General features: G+C 41.3%; 1 protein-coding gene across 3 annotated transcripts; it reads right to left on the bottom strand.

Annotated features, from left to right (window-relative positions):
* Positions 1–12,278: 12,278 nt before the first annotated feature.
* On the bottom strand, positions 12,279–18,186 carry LOC122295714 (disease resistance protein RPV1-like). 3 transcript variants are annotated; one of them, XM_043104804.1, is made up of 5 exons: positions 17,617–18,186; positions 16,153–17,260; positions 15,578–15,853; positions 14,579–15,487; positions 12,279–14,477 (listed from the first exon to the last, which is right to left on the bottom strand). In XM_043104804.1, the coding sequence occupies exons 1-5, from the start codon at positions 18,084–18,086 to the stop codon at positions 13,794–13,796; spliced, it is 3,447 nt and encodes a 1,148-aa protein (XP_042960738.1). In that variant the 5' UTR covers positions 18,087–18,186; the 3' UTR covers positions 12,279–13,793. The 3 variants fall into 3 exon arrangements, with proteins under 3 accessions (XP_042960738.1, XP_042960739.1, XP_042960741.1); XM_043104805.1 differs by having other exon boundaries at positions 14,579–14,881; XM_043104807.1 differs by lacking the exon at positions 12,279–14,477 and having other exon boundaries at positions 14,725–14,881; positions 15,034–15,487.
* Between the last annotated feature and the right edge of the window lie 313 nt (positions 18,187–18,499).

The following is an 18,499-nucleotide window of genomic DNA, read 5'->3' as shown; positions in this document are numbered from 1 at the left end:
AAGTCTTTTATAAAAAGATTGACTTCATTATAAAAAAGTGTGAAAAACTGATCAAGACCTATATTTTTATAAAGAATTTTACTACATATAAATTATAAGCAGAGTCGTGTATTAATCTACGTTTAAATATTGATTTCTTTATATTTAAAATTTAAATTAATATTATTTTTAATAAAATTTACTTTTTGATTAATCACATTAAACTAATACATAAATTAGTATATAATTAAATTTAAAAGAAGATAAAACCTATCAAAATAAAAGAAGTCGAAAGTCGGAATTCCGATTCCGCTCGGAATTCTGAATTTCGGCCGGAATCGGAATTCCGATTTCTGACCGGAAGTCGGAAGTCTGAATTTCGATCGGAAGTCGGAATTTCGACTTCCGAACAGAGTCGAGCTCCGATCCCTTTCGGAATCGGAATCGGAATCAGAGCTCGATTTCGATTCCGACAAAAGTCAGAATCGGAAGTCGGAATTCCGATTCTGACAGAGTCGGAATCGGAGCACACCCCTACTCTCTAGAGAAGATAGAAGCCATACTCAACATGAAGCTGCCAAGGAATCTGAACGAAACTCAGGGGTTGGTAGGTAGGGTAGCATCCCTGAGTAGATTCATAGCTAGATCAACAGATAAATGCCTCCCATTTTTTCAAGTACTACGCAAGACGCACCCCTGGAACGAAGGTGTGATGAGGCCTTCGAAAAGTTGAAGCAACACTTGGCTAGCCCGCCACTCCTAAAGCAGCCAGAAAAAGGCAATAAACTTTGTGCATACCTAGCAGTGTCCCCACATGCAGTGTCCGCCGTCCTAGTAAAAGAAGAGGGGGCCTCCCAGCATCCTGTGTATTACATAAGTCAGGCTCTAAGAGGAGCAAAAGTAAGGTATCCTAGAGTCGAGATGTTAGCTTTCACCTTGGTAACGGCAGCCAGAAGACTCTGCCCATACTTTCAAGCCCACACAATAAAGGTGCTTATGGAGAGCTCGTTAACAAAAACCCCAAGGAAACCTAACAGCTCAGGAAGATTGGTAAGGTGGTTGATTGACCTAAGTGAGTTCGATTTAGAATATATGCCAAGGAAAGCGATAAAGGGACAAGCACTGGCAGACTTTGTGGCAGAATTTTCAAGTTTTTCCCAAGAAGACACAGTAGCTCCAACGAGAAAGCCATGGGTACTTTTTATAGATAGCTCATCCTGCCGGGTAGGCGGGGTCATAGGGATGCATTTGTTGAGGCCCGACGGTAAAGAATGACACTACATGGCAACGTTAACATTCAAGGTAACTAACAATGAAGCCGAATATAAAGCACTCGTGGCAGGGCTTTCTATAGCCGCCAAGATTGTGGCAACCAAGATAGAGGCAAAATCAGACTCGCAAGTGGTTGTAAATCAAGTGTTGGGCCTATACGCTACAAAAGGGGAGAAATTGAAAAAGTATCTAGCACGAGTCTGGGAGGCACGCGACCTCTTCTCGTATTTTAATATAACCCAGATACCAAGGGTGGATAACGAAGTGGCGAATAAGTTGGCAAGTACAGCATCAGGAACGAAGGAGGCGCCTCTCCCACTCTCACATGACAAGTGGAAAGGAGAATCGTTGAGATCCCGACCATTGGGAAAGGGGTAGGTGTCTTGGGCTCCAATATCCCAGATTGGGCGAATATTGTGGTCGAGTACCTAGATGAAAGAAAGTTACTAGAGAAAAAGGAGGAGGCAAGGAGGGTAAGAAGAAAGGCGGCAAGGTTCATGCTCATCGATGGAGTCCTTTATAAAAGGGGTTTTTCAACCCCATTATTGTGGTGTATTTCCCTACAAGAAGTGCAATACGTCTTAGCAGAAATACATGAAGGAATATGCGGAAACCATTCTGGTGGAAAAACTTTAGCCAGGAAGGCGGTAAGGGAAAGATACTACTGGCCCAACACGTTAAGGGATGCTTGAGAATTCACTAAAAAGTGTGTCAAGTGCCAGACATACGCGCCAGCACCGCACGCCCCTCCAGAGGGGTTAACATCCATGATAGCACCATGACCTTTTGTACAATGGGGTGTTGATCTGGTTGGGCCATTCCCAACAGGGAGAGGTAGAGTAAAGTTCATTGTTGTCACTGTAGATTATTTCACAAAGTGAATGGAGGCCGAGCCACTGGCTAGCGTGACAAGCACGACTGTGACAAGGTTTTTATGGAAAAAAGCAGTTTGCAGATTCAAAATCCTACAAAGCATAGTGTTAGACAATGGGCGCCAGTTTGAATCTGACCATTACAGAGAATGGTGTGCGGAGTTGAAGATTAAAGTGAAGTACTCCTCACCAGGCCACCCTCAAGCGAACGGGCAAGCAGAAACAACAAACAAGGCATTACTCTCAATTCTAAAGTAGATGGTCGCAGAGAAAAAGTGCGAGTGGGTGAACGAGCTACCAGGGGTACTTTGGGGGTATAGAACATCAGCAAAAACTCCAACATGGGTATAGAACATCAGCAAAAACCCCTAGTTGAAGTAGGACTCCCATGTTATCGAATGAGCCATTTCTCAGCCACACAAAATGATAAGAAAATAGAGGAGTATCTCGATTTAGTGGAGAAAGAAAGAGAAATAGCAAAAGCCAAAATGTTGCAAGAAAAAGCTAAAACCGAGCAATACTTCAACAAAAGGGTAAAGCCTAGGATTTTTAAGGTAGGAGATCTGGTTTTGAAGAAAAGCGGGGTGACTACCCAAGATGAAGGGAAGATGGGGCTCCGATGGGAAGGGCCTTACTTGGTCATAGCAAATAACAGACTTGGGTCATACCTTTTGAAAGATAGCCAGGGGAAGGACCTACCACACCCATGGAATGCACAGCACTTAAGAAAATTTTATCAATAGCATTTATAGTGGTTCTATATACTTTGATTCATTTCTTTCGTATTGACGTTATTACATTTATATATACATGTTTGCGGTAGCATTTGCATCTGCTAATTACAAATCCTGTCACGCTCTGTTTCATTGATGATTTCCTGGTATAAATAAATACACGCAGGCAGACATTTGTGCAAAATTAGGCAAGCATGCCATGGAAAAAGGGGGTAGAGGTCACTAGACCACACCACCCTTAAACACCTATGACAACCCTTAGCAGCTTGCGATGCCATGAAAAAAGAGCGTGGAGGTCATGAAACCTCGCCACCCTTAAATAGCTATGACAAGCCTTAGCAGCTTGCGGTGCCATGAAGAAAGGGTGCGGAGGTCACCACACCATGCCACCCTTAAACACCTATGACAAGCCTTAGCAGCTTGCGGTGCCATGAAAAAATGGAGCGGAGGTCACTAGACCACTCTACCCTTAAACACCCATGACAAGCCTTAAGAGCTTGTGGTGACATGAAAAAAGGGCGCGGAGGTCACCAGACCACGCCATCCTTAAACACCTATAACAAGTCTTAGAGGCTTGTGGTTCCATGAAAAAGGGGCGCAGTGATCATTAGACCACACTCCTCCCTAAAGTGCCTATCATGAGCCTTAGCGACTTATAAAATAGAAAACCAAGAGTGAGCAATTCAAATAAAACAAAAGGCCAAGGGCCAAGGGTGCATAGTAGGAAAATCAATAGATACTCATTATCAAGGCTTGGTAAACCAAAGTCTATTATTAGTACAAAGTGACAGAAAGTGAAAAATACAATGAGTAAGCATAAAATAAGAAAAGTTAATAAGCAAAAGAAAGAAAGCCATTTGAAGGAAGGTAGGGGGCATCATTCCTAGCAGGCGGCGGCAGTGGAGGTATGCCTATGAAGGCATCAGGCATCTCATCCCACCCAAAAATGTCAACACAGCGGCGGGGAGCAGCTTTAGCAAGGAACAGGTCCCAGTCTAGATTCTCGAGGTTTGTACCAGGGTTAGTCAGGAGGCAGGACTTGAGCCTCAAAATGCCAGCACCATAACCATAGGCAAAGGCATGATCCCTGGTAGCACGGGCTAGGACTAGTTGGCTACGCAGGCGGGCAATCTTCGCCTGAGCAGCAGCTAGTTCGTTCCTCATCTTGGTCAGCTGCTGGTCCTTGGCAAGGAAGGCTAGGTTTGACTTCCTAAGCTCCTCGTCTGAATCTCTATGGTTGTCCTCGTATTGTTGGTGATGTTCCTCAAGTTCTGCTTAGGCCCCCGACAAGCGAGTCAGCTCTTGGTTGTATTTTTGCGAGCGGGTCAGCTCCTCGTGGGTTGAACCGAACTCCTCACTGTGGGAGAAAAGCTCAGAATTAAGGCAGGCGAGGTTCAATTCAAAGCCTGTTTGAGCATCAGAAAGTTGGGACTTTGCAGAGTCCCTTTCTGACTGAAGAAGCCTCAGGGCAAAGTCATCCTTAGTCTTCGCCTCTTGGGCACAACGTATGGCATCGCGGAGCTCGAAGACTTCACCCTCGAGAATCTCCATATCGCCGTGCAAGGAGTGAGAATAGCCTTCCGACTACTCTAGCAGTATCTCTAACTCTTTCTTCTCCGCTAGAATCTCTAGCTCAGATCGGTCCACCTGCCATTTTTCGAAAGTGCGCTTGGCAACATAGCATAAATTTTGCCGCTCTCTAACCTCCTCCTCAAGGCGGGCTCATCTGCCAAGATCCACGCCACCAAACCATTAATGCCCTACAAAAGTGTAAAAAAGAAAAAACAAAGGCACTCATGTAAGAAATCGCATAAGAACTTATAAAGAAAAAGGGAGAGCAAGCCAATTACTAGTGATACTTCATAAAGCCAATCTTTTAGACGGCTAGCCATTTGGGCGGTGGCCTCAGCTTGGGTGTTGGCGGAGGAAGAGGAGGCGCCACCACTAGCTTCCCAGCCAAAGATCTCCTCAGGGCTAAGAACACCCCCAGGCAAGGAGGTCTGTCAAACCTTGGCGTTGAGTCCGCCATTCCTTTTGGGGGACCTCTAAGGCTTGCAGATGGGAGGGAGGTCCTGGTGTAGGCCAAGTTAGCCTCGATTAAGCGAATTTCTTCTCCCAATGAACCACCCAAGCCTTCAAGAAGGAGAGATTCGGTATCTCCACCAAAGGATGGGGCGAAGAGAGGAGGAAGTGAGAGGCACTAACCGCTGCCGGACAATGAGGGAGTATTGCCCCTAGAGACAATGATTGGCGGGGTCTCTAGAAGGGGTGAGTTGGCACCCATCTCGTCGACCCTATCTTCATGGCGAGGTGGTGTGCTCCCGAACACTCCACCTAGGTCTCCTGTGGGGGCAGGAGCTCTATCCTCCCCATTAGTAGGAATAACACTCGTTGTCCCTTCACGAATGCTCCTAGTCAGGGAAGGGACGTGACCTCTAGCTACAGGAGGATGAACCTCCTCGCCCATGGCAGGATCCAAGTTGAGGGCAGCTGCAACTTCAGGGTCCAACTCGCCCTCCCCCACTAGGTCATCAAAGATGGGGAATTCAAAAATGTGGCTGAACGTTAGGGTGAGCACCTGATGGGGGGGCTCAAGTTGGAAGGTGGCGGCTAGGTCTAAGAGGGCCAAATTAGCCAAGCCCTCAGTGTCTCCCAGTCCAGGAGAATGCAACCACACAGAAGACCCACTAGCCACAGGAAGTGCGGCAATGACTGGCGGGGTAGATGCTTGGGCGTGATCACCTTCTAAAGGAGCCAGGGTCTTCTTTTGCTTGGGCACAAGGGGAGAGGCGTCCTCGACGTGAGCCCTCTTCTTTTGCCTCTTCTCTTCATTTTCTTTCTCCTTTCTCTCTTTTTTCTCTTTCTTTTCCTTCTTCTCATCTTTATTTTTCTTACCCTTCTCCTTTTTCTCCTCGCCTTTTTCCTCTTCAGACGGCCTATTATTTTCCTTCTTTTCTTGCACAGCTTGGTCGTCCTTCTTACTTTTCTCTGAAGGGCCTACCGAATTTAGGGGAAGGAATTGTGACAAAAATCATGAACAACCACCCATGAACATGGGAGCAGTTGGGGGACAACAGGAACCGATCAATATGGGTGGGCATCAGTAGGAAGTCAGTCCAAAGCTAGTCGGGGTGAGCCTGAACCCAGGAGCAGACAGTTTCAATTTGGGCCAACTCCCGAATTGATAAGATAAAGGCTCCATGTTCACCCACATAATTTTGTCATTAGGAACAGCGCCCCAGATCGCCCTAACTGGAAAATCTCTCAAAGGGGCTTCGGGGGCGAGAAACTCCCAACCCTGACCAGTAATCAAGAAGAACCTACTTGTCCAGTTCTTAGCATTCGAATGTTGAGTCTCAAATCAAGCCAATGTCTGCTGCCCTTTGTCTTTCTTGTGAAAGCTAGCAACATTGCCCTTGGTGGTGGGCCTCACATTATAAAAGGACAAGAACTCTCGAGCAATCAAGTTGGGGTAAATGTCCCCAAGGGGCTCCAAGACCATACGAAAAACTACGCAGGCACAGAGAAAGGCCCTTAGTGCCAAGGGATGGAGTTGAGCAGGTGCCAAATCAAGCAAGTCCAAAATGTCGCGAAGAGGGTGACACAAGGGAAGTCTTAGCTCATGAGATAAATGGGAGGCGGTTAGTGTAACTTTGCCAACGAAACCTTCGTCATTGCAGCACCCCAGACGAAGGAACCTCCAGCACTACATTTTCATGGATGCCAAATTCATCCCTAATTGTTGGAAAATGCTTCTGTCTCAAGGCAGAACGCCACCCATACCCATCAAAGACTGGGGCTTCTGGTGCTAGGAAAGGTTGCTTAGAGTTGCCACCGTATTTTGCCATGGAAGTTTGAGAGGGAACATGGCAAGGAAATAAGTAAGACGGGGTAGGTATATTCCAAGAAACAAGAACAGGGGAAAGCACAGGCAAGAATGGGAACAGGGAAAGGCAGTAAGGGGAAGAATAGAAAAGATTGGCAGATGGGTATTTAAAAGGGGCGAAGACAAAACACTAGTCGTAGGCATCATGACCTGACACTGGAACAGAAAAGTAACTGTCACACGGAATCCTTACCGACGCTACGTTAACAGTTAATCATGAGGGACTCTTCAATTTTTGAAAATGTGAAGGAATAGCAGGGTATGTAGTGGTTGGCAAATGGACTGGGGTTTGTTTAAAAATAGGGCTTAAAAGAAAAAAGGGGCCCATAGCAAGGTACACACCAAGAAACTATACATGATGATAATAAAAGTGTTTTTGTAAAAACTGTCAACATAAAATTCCCCATGCCATGGAGTGAAGCGAATTAGCAGGATAGTTGGATGGCCCATTTCGTATTTAAGCCCAGTATAAAAGTCCTTGTAAGCAGGCTCGAACTGAAGGGCTAGGGCCCAACAAGGATCTGCACACTACACACCACTTTATTCGGGAAGAAGCAAGTCTCATGCACGTACATGACTGTTTCAGTTACATAGAGATGATCTAAGTTGATAAACACAGCACATGATAAACATCACAGGAAAGTAATCTCATAAAATGTTGATCTAATCCAATAGGAATTCTCTATATATACTAGGTAACTCCAAAAACGATGGATCTTTGAATTCTGAATTACTTGAGAGATACATTTGGCTGACTTAAGCATCAAAGTGTTCTTAGGCGTATTACAGTGGAGTCTTCTTAACATTTGTAGGTGAACGGTTGCATTGGTGGTGGTGGGACACGTCCTTAATAGGTATGCTGATTAATTAGCTGGCATGCATGGTCGACATTGTTACCAAGAAGTAGTAAAGTTTTTCCTTTATCTGACCCACTTGCTCTCTATAATTATCTATTGACTAATAATACTCATAATCTATTTTCTCATCATTCTATAACAAGCTTTTGATCAAAGGGGAATCAATACTTATATAGACAACAATGTTGAAAAAGGAGAGGAAATTTCACCGGTACTTTTTGAAGCTATCGAAGGGTCAATGATTTTTATAATTGTACTCTTTAAAAACTATGCATAATCTAAATGGTGCTTACACGAGCTATTGAAGATTCTTGATTGCAAGGAAACAATTAAACAAATTGTTCTAATTTTTTACGTCATAGATCCATTGGAAGTAGGGCATTGAAAAGGGATTGGCGAAATCTGATCTCTCAATTTTTTCTTAAGATAGGAAACATGAAACACAAGATGTATTTTTTATGAAGGAGGCAGATTGAGCTTATAGCTACAGAACCAATCCTTTCAAGCACCTGGAAATGTCCAAAATATCTAGGGGATAATTTCAAGTTATGTCTCACAGCTATAGTTTTTTTGTCCATAAGGCTATAGTTTAAGAAAAACCCAGTTCCCAACTACAAAACTTCTTTCAATTCTTCTTTTGTTTGCATACACCTTCATTCTGTTCTTTGCTTTCTTAAAATTTTCTTTCAAAAGACTTGAGACTTCTTCTCGAGATTTCAAGTGCTGATCCACTGCTGCATTGGCAGTAGTGTTTTGTACATAGGTAAGAAGCTTTTGGAGGAGGAATTCCATACAAAGCTTGGAAAGGTGAAATTCCTATAGATGAATGGACAGTGGTATTGTAACACCAATCATACATGGGTAACACACTGCAGCAATCCTTTGGTTTAGACCCCACATGCTCTCAAATAAGCCTCCACGCACTTGTTTAAAGCTTTAACTTGACCATCAAATTGAGGATGATAAGCTGAACTATAAGCTAGTGTAGTACCATGCATTCTAAACAATTTTTTCCAGAAATGGCTTGTGAAAACCACATCTCTGTTAGACACTATGGTCTTGGGTAGCCATGAAGCCTAAATACTCCAGAGAAAAATATCTCAGCTACCCTGCTAGCTGTGTACGGATGTGCCAAAGGAAAAAATGACCATACTTGGTCAACCTGTCCACTACAGTAAGTATAACAGTCATGCCTTTGAACTAGGAAGACCCTCAATGAAATCCATTGCAATATCAAACCAAGTCTCTTGCGGAATAGGTAAAGGTTGAAGTAACCTAGCAGGGCAAACATTTTTATTTTTATTAACTTGACAGGTTTGACATTCCCTCACCAATTTTTTGATATCCCATCTCATAGTTGGCCAATAAAAATCCAACTTTGCTTTCTGAAGGGGTCTTATGGTATCCCACATGTTGTACCTCTGGACTATAATGAATGTGCTGTAAGACTCTTTGTTGCAATGGAGAACCAGGCACTATGACCAATTTACCTTTCCTGAGAAGCAGGCCTTGTTGCAAAGAGTATTCCTTGGAAAATTGTTAACCTTGCTGCAATGCATTAACCAGATTAGTAATCTCAACAAAAAGACAATAACTTTGTTTCAAGTCATCCAACCACACTGTTGTAGGAAAAGAAATTAAGGCCAATGTAGCTGACTCTTCCTCCATTTTTCTTGAAAGTGCATCAGCAACTTTGTTATCTCTACCTCTCTTGTATTCCACTTGAAAATCATAACCCATAAGCTTTGAGATCCACTTCTGCTGAGCTTCAGTAGCTACTTTTTGTTCTAATACATACTTGAAAGCCTGCTGGTCTTTCCTTATCTTAAAAGTTTGACCCAACAGGTAGGGTCTCCTTTTGCCCACTGCACTCACCAAGGCCAGGAATTCTTTTTCATAAGTGGACAAAAGTAGTGCCTTGCCCTTCAAAGCCTTGCTAAAGAATGCTATTGGGTGTCCCTCTTGCATCAAAACAGCCCCCAAACCAACTCCTGAAGCATCACACTCAATAGTAAATTCTTTACTAAAATCTAGTAGCTTTAAAACTGGAGGCTTAGCTATTGCATTTTTCAAACCGTAAAAGGCCTTTTCAGCTTCTTTAGTCCACACAAATGAGTTCTTGTTCAACAAAAGAGTTAAAGGAGCAGCTATAGATCCATAACCCTTAATGAACTTCCTGTAATACCCAATCAAAACCAAAAAGCCTCTTAATGCCTTAACATTTCTAGAAACTGGCCAGTCTATCATAGCAGCTATTTTTGTAGGCTTCCACAGAGATAATATGGCCCAGATAATCTACCTTGGTGATCCCAAAGTGACATTTAGACATCTTAGCAAAGAGAGTATGCTGCTCTAAAATAGATAAAACTATTTTCAAGTGTGCAAGGTGTTCACTCAAATTTTTACTATAAACCAGAATGTCATTAAAGAAAACTAAAACAAATTTTCTAAGATATGGTTTAAAAACATGGTTCATCAAACCTTGAAAGGTGGCAGGGGCATTGGTGAGCCCAAATGGCATTACCACGAACTCATAGTGGCTCTCATGAGTTCTAAATGCTGTTTTTTAGGGATGTCATCTTCCTTCACCCTAATTTGATGATAGCCAAACCTTAAATCAAGTTTGGAAAAGTATTGTGCTCCATACAATTCATCAAGAAGTTCATCAATGACAGGAATATGAAATTTTTCCTTGTTGGTTTGTTGATTAAGAGCTCTATAATCCATGCACATTCTCCATGTTCCATCAGCCTTCTTAACAAGGAGAACAGATGAAGAGAATCGACTTTGGCTCGGTCTAATCACTCCATTCTTCAGTAAGTCTTGCACAATCTTCTCAATCTTTGATTTTTTATAATGAGAATATCTATAAGGCCTCATTGATACTGGGGCAGAACCATCCTTCGAGACAATTTGATGGTAAAAAACCCGAGGTGGAGGTAAGCCAACTGGTTCTTCAAAAACAGTCTTAAACTGTTGCAAAATCTCCTCTACTTTTGGTAGGACTTGCTTTTTCTCTTCCTTCCCTTGGACTACCACTAATTGCAAAAACCATCCTTGCTTCCTCACAAATGAGGATTTCAATGGATTCCCTTCACTTACTCCCTCAACATTGCTAGAAACAAGGCCTTGTAACAATAGCTTCCTACCACTTAGCATGAATTCCATAGACATGTTTGTAAAATCCCATTGAATGGGACCTAATATCTTAAGCCATTGGACTCCAAGAACAATGTCACATCCCCCAATGTCAAGACATGAAATGGAACTAGAAATTTGGAACTCTGAATGTTAATAGCTTCCACACATCTGCCCTCATGAGCTATCTTTGCTTCATTTGCAACTTGAACTTGCAAGCCCACATCTTTCTCTACCATCAAATTAGATGCCTCAACTACCAATGGATCCAGGAAGTTATGAGTGCTTCCTGAGTCCACTAAAATTTCCACAGCAAAAGAACCAATTCTACCTAATAGCTTCATGGCATTGCTATGACTACCACTCGAGATAGCATGTATAGACACCTCAAGAACTTCAAAACTCTGCCCCAACACTTCTTCAGAATCTGGTACAGTTTGTGAATCAATTTCTTCCAAACTCTCAATTTCTTCATCACCATCTTTCCCATGCAAAAAATATACCCGAGGGTTCTTACACACATGAGTTGAGTTCCACTTTTCCTCACAATGGAAGCATAATCATTTCTTTCTCTTTTCATCCATTTGAGAAGAATTAACCTTCCTCAAAGGAAACATAGTTCTTGGGCCTTTATTAATTGAATCAACAGGTAACATAGCTTCAGCATGGGATTTATCAGTATATTGCACATTCTATCTCCACAGCCTTCTCGAGGACAACCCAAAGGCAGCCCCAAGGTTTAGTGGATTAAACATCTTTAGAGGTATTCTAACCTCATCTTTTATCCACTAACATAGCAACTCAACTTATGCCTTTCAGACAACCCTTTCAACCTATTTGCCATACCCTCAAATTGAGATGTATACAAGCTAATAGAACTCGTTTGTTTCAATCTAGTCAAAGCCTCTATTGGGTCATCAAATGTTGATGGTCCAAACCTCACCTGCATTGCTATCACCAAGGTTTCCCAAGAGTTGAACTGCCTCGAGTCTAAGGCATTTTGGTACTACACCAATGCCTCTCCTTCCATATGGTGCGAAGCCACCATCAACTTCTAATGGAAAGGTACTTGGAAACAATCAAAATATTGGTTGGCTTTAAAAATCCAACCAAAAGGGTCATTGCCACTAAAATGTGGAAAATCTAATAAAACATTTCTTTGAAAAACACCCCTCTTCATGAATTCTTGGTGTCATCTCTATCTCTATCATATCTCTATGAGAGATTACATTTACAGTTTCGACTAAACCACGCAACATGTCAGAGACTTGATCTAACCTTTTAGTCACCCCATTAATAGCTTGCTGATGATGGTCCAATTGCTTTTGAACCAAATCTTGCTGTCGTTGGGGCCCTTCTAGCTAATTCTTCAACGATGCACGAGTACCTTTTGCCATCCTAAACCTCTAGAATCGATTTCATTGATACCACTTGTAATGTTCTTGACGATCAAGAACCACCAAGAACACTTACTGATTGCTTAACAACACTCAAAACACTAAGAACAAAAATAACACTCAAGAAATGCTCAACACCATAATGGATCAAATGCAGATTCCATATTGAACCTGATCATGGAATTTTCGAGGAATTCCCAACCTCCAAGACTTACAGATTCTTATCCATCAAAAAGTGATTAAAGATTCCCAACCTCGAAGACACAAAACGCAACTACTTACAAGACAAAACGCACCTTAACTTCTAAAAACCAAAACTCACCGTTTTATTAAACCCCTACTTTCTGCTTACAACGACACAGCCACTAAACACACCGTTTCATTTAAAGCCCAAAACACATGTCGTTTACCACCAAGCACATTACTAAACACAAAACGACCCGTATTATTAACTGCCCATCTTCCTACAGTTAATCTCGTTATTCCTTCCTCCCATCCCTCATCCTTCTGCAATACAGCAACCACACCCGTGACAAACTCGTTCCTCTATTTCAGTGCTTGAAAACAGGACCTTCGATGTTGGTGAGTGCCGTAGATTCTGCTTGCCGAGAGGAGCTGAGGGTGGAGGGATGCGTGGCTGATCCGAGCTTGGCTGAGGGTGGCGATCAGAACGTGAAACGTTTGCTCTGTTTTGGAATGAAAAAACAGAGCTGTTGCCGTGTGGTGTGGATGAAAACGTGGAGGAAAACTTGGCTGTGGTAGTGCAACTGGTAACTCGTGGCCGAGCTGTGGTGGTGGTCTCGCGGGGCAGTAGCTTTGAAGGTACAGGTGTTTTACCATTGGGTGTGCTTAAGGTGGTGGTGGCTTACGAAGTGGAGGTTAAGGCGTGGAGGTAGTCTCGGTGGTTAGTGGAAATGGCTTACGCGGAGAAGATGGTTCACAGAACGCTCAGGTTGCAGCACCTCTATATGCGGGAGAAAAAATATTGGGCGAGAGAGGTAGAGTTGGTGAGAGCTGTCGGGAGAGAAAAACAGCGGAGAAGAAAGATTCACGTGGTTTACGGCAAAAGACAAAGAAGACCAAAAGAATTTACGTGTGCGTCACGGCGTAGGAACTTGGAAACCAAAGAAGGAAGACAAAAAAAAAAATGTACACGGGTCGCGGTTACACAAACGGTCTAACATCAAAATGGGATGATATCATTCATATACTGGAGACAGTCAAACCAAAAGAAAACTAACAAACATTACAAGGCACTACTTTACTGCGGAAATTGAATAGATTTGATTGGTTTAGATGTCCGATTCACTGAAATTCCCATTTTGTATCCACCTGTTTCAGACGACTCTATAAATCTGTACCCCAGCTTCTCTGACCCTAGGTTCTCCTAGGAGAGGGAGAGAGAGAGATGGAGACACTCTCCTCAAATAACTCGACCTGATGATCATGTCTGAAACAGGTGGCTTTCCTGCCCTACACAAAACTGCAGGGAAAATGGGTTGGAATGCTAAGGCGCAGCTGTAGATTCAGGGGCTCTGTTCCCCGCCTTCGCACATGGAACGTTGTCTGTCACTCGCACCAAAAAAACCAAATTGCGATGATCAGTTCCTAAACAAGAAAACCTGATCCGCAATTAAGGCGACAATTCAAGATGCAAATTATTTGTAAGTTCCTCCTGCAGACTGGTTAGAGTATCCTAAATTAAAATTGATGTCCAAGGCTGAGAAACGTCTGTTCCTTTGTGGGCACGAAGTGGATTCCCAGTAGCGGTCATCATCGACAAAACTCCTCTCCGAAACTTCAATACCATCCATTAAAGGCAGAAAACCTGGATGATCTTCCCCTTCCTTTTCATTCTTGAATATCAGATGGACTCCGCAGCTTTTGAAGAACACCGGTTTATCTATACTATAAACTTCACATACTAGAAAAAATGGGTTCAGATGATCATGTAAAGGGGTGTAATTCAGCCATACACGATCATCTGAACCCCTTAAATCAACTTTATGATCCACCTCTGTTCGGGAAACATACCCTGTCTTGAAAATAAGATTAGTACCTCTTTTGGGGTAGATCTCCAGAATGGGTTTGAGAACGACACATATAGCAACTCCTCTTATATTTGCCGGACTTCCCAGCCAAATTTTTATTTGACAGGAACTCCGAGATGGAGTCCTCTTAAAATCGCAGAACCATTCTAGATTCATATTTGCTGAAGACACCTCAAGATCGTCGAATTGGTATGGAATCCAAATTTTGGAATTTTGCTTCGTATGGCTAAACCAGTCGGGAATCCTATTCCCCGGAAATATAACGCTGCATGAAAGGTTTCTGAAGTATTCCTGTAAAACAAAAATATATCAATAAATTTCAATAAAACAACCAATAAACCAAAGCTCACACAAGTACGAGTAAGAAAGAGACGAATGAGTAAGCTAGATACCTCACACCACCATATGGGATTTTCCCAAAAACTCGCTATATTCATAGGAATATTGTGGCCTCCAAACAAGTCAATCCATCGTTCGTCTCGTGTATGACTTCTAATGAAGTTCACTAAGTTCACTCCATCTGGAAATCTTTCCAATGACATGCATCCAGTTGCATCTACGATTTGTATTTTTGGGGGCAGTGCAGGAATTTCTTGAAGTTTCTTGCAATCTATCAACTCAAGGATCCTCAAGTCGAAAAACTTGATCATGCTTTCTGGAAGCTTAATAATATCACTCCCTGATAGATTTAATTCCTGCAAAGTAAAATAGCGATTGAGTCTCGTCAGGATATCAGGATCTGGCAGGTGACAATTTTCAAGATCCAAACATTTCAGCTCCGGAAGGTCTATTGGGCAACAATCATCCTTCAAGATATTTGGAATAAAAACAAGTTTTGAACAGCCACCTAGAAGAAGAGCCTTCAGCTGTCGAAATCGAAGAATTCCAGTCGGGAGATGCAGAAGATTTTTGCAGCCACTTAGATCTAATTCTTCAAGCCCAGAGAGGTGCTCAATGGATAACGGCAATTCTTTTATATTGGTGTTTGCTAAACAAAGATTCCTTAAACATTCCCTTTCAAACTCGATTTCAGGGAAATTTTGAAGGCTTAAGCAACCTTCAACCCAGAGGCATTTAAGATACCTAAACTTGAGGCTTGTTGGCAAACTCTTAAGCTTAGGGCAATGGGCAAATGAGAGATGCTCCAGCTTATTAAGGGATCCAACAGAAGCATGAACCTCAACTAAGTTTCTACAATTAGTAACATCCAACCACTCTAAATTTGGCATTCGAGAAAGATCTACGATTTTTGTCAGAAATTCACAATGAGAGAAGTCCATCCTGGCCAAGTTCTGGAAATTCTGTAAAGCAAAATTGGTGATAAAGTTCACTTCAAATATGATTACAACATAATTAAAAGGAGAAGCAAATATTTATAATAGTGCTTGTACCTGGAATCGCACTCCGAATTCCTTGAAGAGGCTATCACTTATTCTAAAATCAACCAACTTTCTTCCATGGAAATTATATGGCAGCGATTGTGAAGGATATTCCACCCAATGAAGCACTCTTAACTTGTTAGAAAGATAATTTGGACTTCCAGAGAAGCGTGCATTACGATTTATGAAATATCTCAGGTTTTTCATCTTCATGAATGCCTCCGAACTCAAGCATATGATGTCTTCTTTAGGTAAATCTATCAGTATGCCTTCAATTTGGTTTGTTCCCTGCATGGTGAGACAATACAGTAAAGCATTAAATCTTCTATATAATAGTTTGGTAACTGCTAGAATTATAATATATAGTTCAATGGATAGCAAGTATATATATATATATGCACTTACAAATGCATTTCTTCATCACCATTTGCTCGAAAATAGTTATAAGAAAAATCTACATTTTTCTAATTGGTTCCATTGCAACACAAATGACTTTTGTGGATAGTTTTTGGTTGCCAAAAATTCGTATTTTCTTGTAAATTACCAAACATGCGTAAACTAAAATCATTTTTTAGAGTTATTCTTACCGTATCTTCTTCAAGTACATGGCGAATATCTTCATGATACCACAATCTACTGCGTCCACCGGGCTCTTTTGGTGATTCTTCTCGAACAATTTCTCTACCCATATCTTGTAGCAAGTCATGCATCTCAAATTTAATATGACCATCAATGGTAATGAGAGACTTATCCATCAGTTTTTTTATTCCAATATTTGGACAAAAACCACAACCATCTAATATTTTCACAACATAATCTACGTTCTCTCCCTTAAAGAAACATGCAATGTCAAGAAAAATATTCTTCTCACTTTCAGACAAACCATCATAGCTCGTTCTGAGTATTTTTTGAATCTTCTCATGAGGAATTCTTTTGTACGCTTCCAATGCACTTTCCCATTCACGTATACTTCTACCACGCAGATCCAAACCAAGCACTTCCAAAGCTAGAGGAAGGCCCCTAGCATAACGTATTATACGTTTTGTAAGTTCCATGTAGTTATCAAGCGGTTTCTTTCTTTTAAAGGCGCACAAACTAAATAGCTCTAAAGCTTCATGATGGTTCAATTCCTCCACTTCATATGTTGCATCAACTTCATGGTTACTCAATAGATTTTGATCCCTTGTTGTTATAATGATTCTACTTCCTTTACCAAACCAATCACGATTTCCGGCCAAAGCTTTCAACTGTTTCCAATCATCCACATCATCAAGAATTAGAAGAACTCTTTTATAACGAAGTTTATTCTTTATCACATTGATTCCTCTGTCGACGTGGCCAGTATTACGAACTGAAGATGCTCCTAGGATATCGAAAAGAAGAGTCTCTTGCAATTGGACCAGACCATACTCGCTCTTTGATGTTTCTCTAATGTTTTTCAAAAAACAACAACCTTCAAAGTTAGAAGAAATTATATTATATACCTCTATGGTAATAGTTGTCTTTCCAATTCCACCAACTCCGAAGATCCCTACCATACGTACAATATCATTCTCTCCGATGCTTAAAAGAGAATATACACGCCGCACACGAGACGCCACTCCAACTGGATGATTGGCAACCTCAAAGCATGTTTGATTGATTATGTTTGAGTCCACCCGTTGAATGATGCTATGGATAAATTCAGATTCATTCCTATCAATTCAAAAGAGAAAAAATTATTAACGGTTATACTTATTACAATATTATTAAACATAGAAGCGTTAATTAATATCATCAGAACCATTACTAATAATCATGTAAAACATTATTTCACTAGCACGATCCTTTTAATAGAATTAATTAATTACCATATTATAATGACATAAGAAATAGGCACAAAAATAAGCAGATCAAGATCAAAGATATTAACAAACAATAGGAGTATTAGATCAATTAATATACATACATACATGCATATATATATACACACACACAAACATACATATTCACGCATGTGTATGCATCTAAAATGTTTGAGGATATAAAATAAATATTCGAAAATCAAATACCCTTCCTTCTTTAAATGGAACCCGGACAAATTGGCCACTTCGTTTAGCGCAGCCTTCCAGCTATCCACCTTCGTATCATAATTCAACTTGTCTTTGTAGCTGGCCAATGCCTTTCCATAATTTTCCTTTTGTTTCCGCACTATCGATGGATCCACTTTGTAAAACACCGGTAGAACTATTTGTTGTTTCATTTCTCTGCACTCGAGAATCTTCATCAGCTCCTCCAAACACCATGTGGATGATGCATAGTTTTCAGAAAGAACGATAATCGAAATCCTTGACTCCTCAATAGCTTTGAGAAGTGCTGGTGAAATTTCCTTTCCTCTTTCAAGTTGCTCATCAATGTAAGTATTGATTCCGCTTCTACGCAAAGCATCATATAGGTGAGAAATAAAGTTATGTCGAACATCTTCACCTCTAAAACTTAAGAACACATCATAAACCCATGAAAGAGCTGGTTGCGAGGTCATGGAAGAAGTTAAAGTGTATGAAATTAGGCTGATGATCGGTAGGAACTACAAGAAAATATGCCTTTTGCGGCGAAATTATATCCGGGGATTGATGGGCAAAACAGTGTTGAGTGGTTGTAGGAAACTTGTAGATAAAGAAAGGGTATTAATAAGGCCAACGCCGCATGCATTGCGTCATAAATATTAAAAAAAGAAGGAGAAAATTAAAAGAACGATGAGAAACTTGTTGGCAACTTCTTTCGAGCTTCTTGTCCCTTACGTGAGACTAAAAATCGAAGTCAATCACCAACATAATTCACTTTATCATTAAAAGAAAAACTCAAGGAATTCTTTCTGGAAGCTACACGGCAAAAAGGGATTAGTGACAATTATGAAAATACAATTGAGTTTTAATATTGCTTTATAGAAGGCTA

The sequence above is a fragment of the Carya illinoinensis genome, chromosome 15 (genome assembly GCF_018687715.1).
Source record: "Carya illinoinensis cultivar Pawnee chromosome 15, C.illinoinensisPawnee_v1, whole genome shotgun sequence".
Taxonomy (NCBI): Eukaryota; Viridiplantae; Streptophyta; class Magnoliopsida; order Fagales; family Juglandaceae; genus Carya; species Carya illinoinensis.
The sequence above is the reverse complement of the archived record's forward strand: the minus strand, read 5'-3'. Positions and strand labels throughout refer to the sequence as shown.

Coding starts and splice junctions, on each gene's coding strand:
- LOC122295714 (XM_043104804.1), bottom strand. CDS start 18,086: ATGACCTCGCAACCAGCTCTTTCATGGGTTTATGATGTGTTCTTAAGT. Junction 17,261..17,616: donor TTCCATTTAAAGAAGGAAGG/GTATTTGATTTT, acceptor TTGAATTGATAG/GAATGAATCTGAATTTATCC. Junction 15,488..15,577: donor AATTCGGAGTGCGATTCCAG/GTACAAGCACTA, acceptor TTTGCTTTACAG/AATTTCCAGAACTTGGCCAG.